Source organism: Mesoplodon bidens (genome assembly GCF_964165515.1).
Source record: "Mesoplodon bidens genome assembly, chromosome: 15".
NCBI lineage: Eukaryota > Metazoa > Chordata > Mammalia > Artiodactyla > Ziphiidae > Mesoplodon > Mesoplodon bidens.
In genome coordinates this window covers 13,850,906-13,859,683 of record NC_138171.1, presented here as the reverse complement: position 1 = coordinate 13,859,683, position 8,778 = coordinate 13,850,906, and the positions used below count along the sequence as shown (strand labels likewise).

The 8,778-nt window shown below is 47.0% G+C and overlaps 1 protein-coding gene across 1 annotated transcript; it reads left to right on the top strand.

The window, feature by feature from the left end:
• Nucleotides 1-4,606: 4,606 nt before the first annotated feature.
• LOC308628979 (DDRGK domain-containing protein 1-like) lies at nucleotides 4,607-5,883 on the top strand. The gene is given in 3 exon segments (XM_081256425.1): nucleotides 4,607-4,636; nucleotides 4,639-5,065; nucleotides 5,068-5,883. Coding segments are annotated over 3 exon segments (945 nt in total). The 5' UTR covers nucleotides 4,607-4,621; the 3' UTR covers nucleotides 5,571-5,883.
• Nucleotides 5,884-8,778: the final 2,895 nt, after the last annotated feature.

The window sequence follows — 8,778 nt, the reverse complement described above, 5'->3', positions numbered from 1 at the left end:
TCACTGGACATTCAGGAGAGTCATCTAAATGATCATGTGTCTCAATAGTTTGTTCCTTTTTATTGCCGAGGGGTATTTAGTGGTAAGGATGTGCCACATTTTAACTCTTTACCTGTTGAAGCACATCTGGGCTGGTCCCAGTCTTTGGCTCCACTTCCTGTTTCTGTATACAGTTTTATTGATGCGCGGTCACACCCATTCATTTACATATTATCTACAGCTGCTTTCCAGATTCCACTAGACCACAGACCATAGGGCCTACAGCCTGAAATATTTACTATCTGGCTCTTTTTTTTTTTTTTTTTTGGCTGTGCTGGGTCTTTGTTGCAGCACTCTAGTTGCGGCACATGGGCTCTAGAGCTCGCGGGCTCAGTAGATGCGGTGCATGGACTTAGTTGTGATAAGTGGGATCTTAGTTCTCTGACCAGGGCTCAAACCCGGCCCCCCTGCATTGGGAGCCTGGAGTCTTAACTGCTGGACCACCAGGGAAGTCCCTGCTCTCTGGCTCTTTATAGAAAAAGCCTGCCAACCACTATTCTAAGCACTTAACGTATATTAACCTATTTAACCGTTACAGCATTCCTATGCTATTGTCAGGATCATAATCTTCATTTTGCAAAGGAAGAAACTTAGGCACAGAGAAATTAAGTAATCTGTTCAAGGTCACAGAGTTGAGGCAGATCTTGAACCCAGGTGGTCTGGCTCTGGGGGCTGTCCCTTAGCCAGTCCTCTCTCTTAACTCAAGGTATGGGAACACAGACAGAACAGGCAGGAAAGAGGCAGCAGCTGAGCTACCGGGGTCTTTCTTTGAGGCTGGAAGGACAGTAGGGTTTAGCCTGTGGTCGTGTGCTTTCTTAGGAGAATAATGCTTGCAACAGAGCTAAAACTTCTCACCAATTTGAATTTAACAATTCAATATAAGGTTTCTTACATTTTCCCAGGATTTAACTAAGGCTTAGGCCCCAGGTCCTGGTCACCTGGTTTCCACAGCTTATTGGCAACTGGAAAATTAGCACAGCCAGTTGTTGTTTTTGTTTATCTTCCAAGGATTTTCAGATAAGTAGAGACCCGATCCTAGAGACAACACTTTGGACCAGGGGGAAGCTAAACGGTGGGTTTAAAACGATATACCTTCATTTTATTTTATTTATTTTTTGGCTGTGCTATACGGCTTGCAGGATCTTAGTTCCCCGACCAGGGATCGAACCCAGGCCCCAGCAGTGAACTTCCTAACCACTGGACTGCCAGGGAGCTCCCAAAATACCTTCATTTTAGCTGGGCATAACACTATGAGATGAGAATATTTGGGTCTCCCTTAGGGCCATAAACTATCCTGATTTTCCCAGGATTGAGGCGGGTTTCTGGCAAGTAAGTGTTAAAACCAGGAAAGGCCCCTGGCAGACAGGGATGAGTTGTTCACCCTAGTCCCAGCCCAGATTTGGAGGGCAGAGGGGGGATTTCTTTTTTTTTTTTTTAATTGATTCATTTATTTTTGGCTACATTGGGTCTTCATTGCTGCGTGTGGTCTTTCTCTAGTTGTGGTGAGCAGGGGGCTACTCTTCGTTCCGGTGCGCGGGCTTCTCATTGTGGTGGCTTCTCTTGTTGTGGAGCACGGGCTCTAGGCGTGCGGGCTCAGCAGTTGTGGCACACAGCCTCAGTAGCTTTGGCGCGCAGGCTCAGTAGTTGTGACGCATGGGCTTTGTTGCTCCGTGGCATGTGGGATCTTCCCGGACCAGGGCTTAAACCCATGTCCCCTGCATTGGCAGGCATATTCTTAACCACTCCGCCACCAGGGAAGTCTCCAGAGGGGGGAATTTCAAAAGACAAAGATTAGGGACTTCCCTGGTGGTCCAGTGGTTAAGACTTCATGCTTCCAATTCAGGGGGTGCACGTTTGATTCCTGATGGGGAAGCTAAGATCCCACATGCCATGTGGCCAAAAAATGAAAAAGAAAAAAAAGAAAAGACAAAGATGAAAAGAAGCAACATTTCTATTCTTTCTTTGGTTTGTTCTTTTTTCAGGGACAATCTGAGGGCTCCACGCACACAGAGAGGCTCTTCACCTGTAAGTAAGCCAGCCTCTATCTCCTGAGGAAAAGGGCCCTACCCTACCTCATGGAATAGTCATCATCGTGTTCAGGAAATCCATCATGAACATAAAACTATTTGCTACTACGCCCTCTCATAGTCAAGTTGCCCCAGCTGTCCCAATAAAGTTCTTTATAGCTGCTTTAAAAAAAAAACAAACAAAAAGAAATGAGTCAAGGATCAAATATTGCATTTAATTGTCATATCTCCTTTGTGTCTCTTTTAATCTAGATGTAGTCCAGCTCCCTGGCCTTCCTTTGCCTTTCAAGACAGTTATTATTATTTTTTCAGAGTCTAGGCCAGTTCAACAGGATGTCCCTTAATTTGGATTTGTCTGATTGTTTTTCCAGGTTTAGATTCAGTTTAAATATTTGGCAAAATACTACAGAGGTGATGGTGTGTGTGTCCTTCTTGGGAATGATTTTTAAATTTATAAGAGCTGGCAGCCCAGCCCCTTAGAGGGGAAAATATTGAAATCACTGAAAGGAGAAGTACCTTGGTCAAGATCATATCTGCTCCTTTGTTGGTGAATCCAGACTCTAATTCTGGTCTCCGTGTCCCTCTGCACCTATGTAGTTGGTCTGTCTTCTCTGTTCTTAGAAATGGACTTATTTATTTATTTATTTATTTTTATTTTTGGCTGTGTTGGGTTTTCATTGCTGCGCACGGGCTTTCTCTAGGTGCAGCGAGCGGGGGCTACTCTTCTTTGTGGTGCATGGGCTCCTCATTGCGGTGGCTTCTCTTGTTGCAGAGCCGGGCTCTAGGCACGTGGGCTTCAGTAGTTGCAGCACGCAGGCTCAGTAGTTGTGGCTCACGGGCCCTAGAGCACAGGCTCAGTAGTTGTGGCGCACGGGCTTAGTTGCTCCACAGCATGTGGGATCTTCCCGGACCAGGGCTTGAACCTGTGTCCCCTGCACTGGCAGGATTCTTAACCACTGTACCACCAGGGAAGCCCAGAAATCGACCTTTTAACCTCCCTCCAAAGTATACTTCTTTTGTTTTTGGTCAGAACTCTGCTTCAAAAAACAGTAACAGCAACAGCAAGAAAAACCTTTTTTCCTCATTACTTTTGCACAACAAGGCTTGGACTGCTATTGTTTGCTGCAAACTTCTTTGCATCCATTTCTTCCTCTTTTCAAGATAAGGCCTGTTTTTTTCCCCCCGGGGCTCAGGGAACCACACCTATAAGAGCTGTTCCAGGCACGTCCAGCATTGTTTCCCTTTTACTGATAAGGTTCCTTTGCTAAGAGCGCTCCCTTTGTCTCTTACCTGTCTCCACTCTGAGCGCCACTTCTCTCTTAGTTTGGTAGAATGGCCATTTCTGTGAGGATGCTAGTCAGTCATTCCTGTGTTGTGTATTCTTGAGAGCCAGTTAGCAACCATCCCCAGAATCGTGGCTTAAACCAAAGGTTCTAAAACTTGAAGATGCATCAGAACCACCCGGAGGGCTTGTTCAATCACTAATTGCTGGGTCCTACATCCAGAATTTCTGATTCAGTAGCTCTGGGGAGGGGTGGAGGATGTGCATTTCTAACATATTCTAGGCGATGCAGACGCTGCTGGTTCACAAGCTATACTTTAAGAATCATTGGCCTGGGAATCTCCTGGCGGTCCAGTGGTTAGGACTCGATGCTTTCACTGCTGTGGCCCCGGATTCGATCCCTGGGCGGGCAACTAAGATCCCGCAAGCCACGCAGCATGGCCAAAAATAAATAAAGGCTTAAAAATAAAGGCTTACTGGCTTAAGCTGACGTTTATATAATATCCAGATGCTTCGATTGAAGTATTTTAAAGTAAATTACAGACATTATGACACCCTCAAAACCTGACAATGCCCTCTTCCCAGGGGCTCAAAACCTCTACTTTCCCTTCTTCTCACATCTAATCGGTCTTGAAGTTTTCTCTGTTCTAACGTGCATAGATACCCCAAATCCGTCCCTTTCTCCTACACCATCCAAGTCCAGGCTCACATCCCCTCTCAACTGAATGCTGCAGCCACTTTCTCTCTGGTGTCCTCTCCCACTCCTGCCCCCAACCCCCAGTCGCCCAAGTGATCTTTTTTTTTTTTTTTTGGTACGCGGGCCTCTCACTGTTGTGGCCTCTTCCGTTTTGGAGCACAGGCTCCGGACGCGCAGGCTCAGTGGCCATGGCTCACGGGCCCAGCTGCTCCGTGGCCAAGTGATCTTTGAAACATGCAAGTCAGATCATGTCACTCTGCTGAAAACACATCAGTGGCTATTGCTATTAGAATAAATTGCAGACTTCTTTTACAACCAGCCAGAACCTGCATGTCCCAGCCCCTGCCTCCCTGCCTGGAGTTATCACTTACTTCTGCGCTGGAGTCCTCCAGGCCCTGTGCACACCAAACCATTTGCTCGAAGAAATGGGTAACCCTGGTTACCTCTAGGGAGGGAACGTCATTAATATATTATCTATTGAAATAAATAAACAAATAAATACAATAAAAAATGTACTAAAGAGATCCCGGGCCTCAGGGTGGACTCGCTGGCTGGTTCCACCTGGAAGCCGTTGTTATGGTGGCCCCGGTGGTGTGTACTTGGTGGCGGCGGCTCTGCTTGTCGGCCTTATCCTCTTCCTGACTCGCAGCCGGAGCCGGGTGGTAGCAGCTGTCCATGGGCCTTTGCACAATGAGGAGGAAGCAGTAGTAGCAGGCCGAGTGGCCCAGCCTCAGCCCCTGGAGCCCGAGGAGCAGAGAACTGGGGGCAGGCCCCGGCGCCGCAGGGACCTGGGCAGTCGCCTGCAGGCCCAGCGTCGAGCCCAGCGGGTGGCCTGGGCAGAAGTAGTTGAGAATGAGGGGGAGGCCGTCATCCCAGCCCAAGAGGAAGAAGACATCGAGAAGCCAGTGGAAACTCACCTGTTAGGGAAAATTGGAGCTAAGAAACTACGGAAGCTGGAGGAGAAACAAGCACGAAAAGCCCAGCGTGAGGCAGAGGAGGCTGAGCGTGAGGAGAGGAAACGCTTGAGTCGCAGCGTGAGGCAGAGTGGAAAAAGGAGGAGGAGCGGCTTCGCTTGGAGGAGGAACAGAAGGAGGAGGAGGAGAGGAAAGCCCGGGAGGAGCAGGCCCAGCGGGAGCATGAAGAGTATCTGAAACTGAAGGAGGCCTTCGTGGTGGAGGAAGAGGGTGTGGGCGAGACCATGACCGAGGAGCAGTCCCACAGCTTCCTGGCCGAGTTCATCAACTACATTAAGCAGTCCAAGGTCGTGCTCTTGGAAGACCTGGCTTCCCAGGTGGGCCTGCGGACTCAGGACACCATAAACCGCATCCAGGACCTGCTAACTGAGGGAACTCTTACAGGTGTGATTGACGACCGGGGCAAGTTCATCTACATAACCCCGGAGGAACTGGCTGCCGTGGCTAACTTCATCCGACAGCGGGGCCGGGTATCCATCACCGATCTTGCCCAGGCCAGCAACTCCCTCATCGCCTGGGGCCGGGAGCCCCCTGCCCAGGTCCCAGCCTGACCTAGCCCTTCCCTCTTGGACTCAGAGCTGGCATGGTCTAGCTGGCTATACATCTTTATCCCTCCCTTGCATGCTGGGGCAGTGATGGAGTGTGGGCCAGGCAGTTACAGATTCAAGGTCTATGAGCACTGGTGAGCTTGGCGTGGCTTGGTGTGGCAGAAGGGGTGCTAGGTGAGCAGGTGAAAATCTCAGCCTCAGAATATATCTTGGGAGTGGGGGTGGGGTCCTTTGGAGGCAGATACAAGTTCCGTTCTTATCAAGCATGTATTCATCCATTCATTCAATAAAAAGCGTTTACTCTGTAAAAAAAAAATGTACTAAAGAAGTAGTTCTGTGATTGCTCTCTAGCCTATCATAATAATCCATGTATTTCTTTTCTTTCTTTTTTTTTTTTTTGGCCTTAACATGCAGCATACAGGATTCCCCCACCAGGGGCTGAACTCGTGTCCCCTGCAGTGGAAGCATGGAATTTTAACCACTGGACTGCCAGGGAAGTCCCCATGTATTTCTTTTATATAGCACTGATCATAATCTGTAATTAACTTGCTTCTGTATTCAACTTTTATTTCCCACCCCTCCCCCATCACTAAATTACAAACCCCCTGAGAGCAGAGAGTGTGCCCCCTGGGGCTCACCATTCTCTTCCCAGGGGTTAGCAGAGTGCCTGGTGGGTGGTAGTAAGTTCACAAATGTTTGTTGAATGAATGGATCTTGTAAAATGGAGGCAAAATGGGGAGGAATGTGTACTGAAATCACCTGGGTATTCAGAACCTGCATACCTGAACTCCAGACCTGTTAGGACGGAGTCTTCCGGGGTTCATTACTGTGTAATGCGCTTTGAATGCCCGAACTTCCTCTGCCAACTCCCGTGCCAAGTGGTTGTGGCTGCTTGAACATGTCAGAGTCAGCAAAATAATGCCGGAATTGTGTTCGCCGCATCAGGCCTTAGGTTTCCTGCCTGCAAAATGGGCAGAGTGAATTAAAGTTGGCTTCAGTCTTTCTTATGCTGTCTTTAGGATTTTTGCCATATCCGTGGATCACCAATAATATTTTTATTTTCTTCTTTTTTATTTTTTTGGCTGAGCCGCTCGGCTTGCAGGATCTTAGTTCCCCCACCAGGGATCGAACCCAGGCCCCAACAGTGAAAGCACAGGGTCCTAACCACTGGGCCGCCAGGGAATTCCCTACCAATAATATTTTTGTTCGTATTTTTCTTGAAATCAATTCACTTATTTTTAGTTGTATACATTTTATTTCAAAAGGAAATGTTCTATCAATGTGTAAGCAGAAAACTTGCATCAAGACAAAAAGTAGAGTAAAAATAAAAGCAGTGAAACAACATGTGTTTACATTTTAGGTAGCTACTGCTGCCTGCTGGAAACTTTAGCATTTCAGATGGCGTGTCCTTTGTAAAAAAAAAAAGGAAATTACACTGAGATTTCTTACTAAAGGTGGAAGAATTGGAAGGTGATTGAAAAATGGGTGATTTTCTCACAGTGCTATTTAGTGATGTCTGGATATTTTACCAAGAATCATCTCACCTGCCCATGGGGAAATGTCTAATTCAAGCAGCTAATTTCAAAAGTGGAGAAAATGAGGCCAGAATAGGGAATGGAATTTCTCCAGGACACTCATTGGGAATTTATCAAGTGGTTTGGATTGTGAGCTTTGATAATAGGGGCTGCAGGGACTTCCTGGTGGTCCAGTGGTTAAGACTCCACGCTCCCAATGCAGGGGGCCCGGGTTCGATCCATGGTCAGGGAACAAGATCCCGAGTGTCACAACTAAAGATCCTGCAGGCGGCAACGAAGACCGGGTACAGCCAAATAAATAAATAAATATTAAAAAAAAATAGGGGCTGCAGCCACATGTGTCTGCGACAGGGACTGGCACATAGTGTCACTCAAGAAATGTGTCTGCAATTACTAACATTTCTCTTATACAGTCATCATCGACTCCATGTACTTTCGGGGCAATTGACATTTGATCTTTTTTGTCCTTAACTGAACTTTCAGTTCTTTGAGGGCAGGGACTGTATCTCATATTTTACATAACAGCTTTTATTGAGATATAGTTCACATACCATTCAATTCATCCATTGAAAGTGTAAAATTCAAATAAAAAATATATTTACAAAATTAAAATGGTTTTTAGTGTATTCACAGAGCTGTGCAATTGTCATCACAATATTACTACACTTTCATCGCCCCAAAAAGAAACCCTGTACCCACTAGCAGTCACTTTCCATCTCTCCCTCCCCTATCCTTTGGTAACCACTAACCTACTTTCTGTCTCTATGGTTTTGCTTATCAGGACGTTTCATATAAATGGAATCACAACATGTGACCTTTTGTGACTGGCTTCTTTCACTTAGCATAATGTTTCAAAGCTCACCATGGGGCCTCCCTGGTGGCGCAGTGGTTGAGAGTCCGCCTGCCGATGCAGGGGATACGGGTTCGTGCCCCGGTCTGGGAGGATCCCATATGCCGCGGAGCGGCTGGGCCCGTGAGCCATGGCCTCTGGGCCTGCGCGTCCGGAGCCTGTGCTCCGCAACGGGAGAGGCCACAACAGTGAGAGGCCCGCATACCGCAAAAAGAAAAAAAAAAAAAAAAAAAAAAAAAAAAAAAAAAGCTCACCATGTAGCATGTATCAGTACTTTATTCCTTTTTTTATGATTTTTAAAAAATTAATTAATTAATTAATTAATTTTTATTTTTGGTTGCATTAGGTCTTCGTTGCTGTGTGGGGGCTTTCTCTAGTTGCGGCGAGCAGGGGCTACTCTTCGTTGTGGTGCACAGGCTTCTCGTGGTGGCTTCTCTAGTTGCGGAGCACAGGCTCTAGGTGCACGGGCTTCAGTAGTTGTGGTACACAGTCTCAGTAGTTGTGACTCTAGAGTGCAGGCTCAGTAGTTGTGGCACACGGGCTTAGTTGCTCTGTGGCATGTGGGATCTTCCCGGCCAGGGCTCGAACCTGTGTCCCCTGCATCATTGGCAGGCAGGTTCTTAACCACTGTGCCACCAGGGAAGTCCAAGTACCTTATTCCTTTTTATGACTAGATAATATTCCATCGATGGATATACCACATTTTATTGATACATTCATTGGTTGATGGACATTTGGGTTGTTTCTACTTTTGTGCTCTTACGAAGAGTGCTGCTATGAACATTCATGGCCAAGGTTTTGTGTGGACACATGTTTTCAGTTCTCT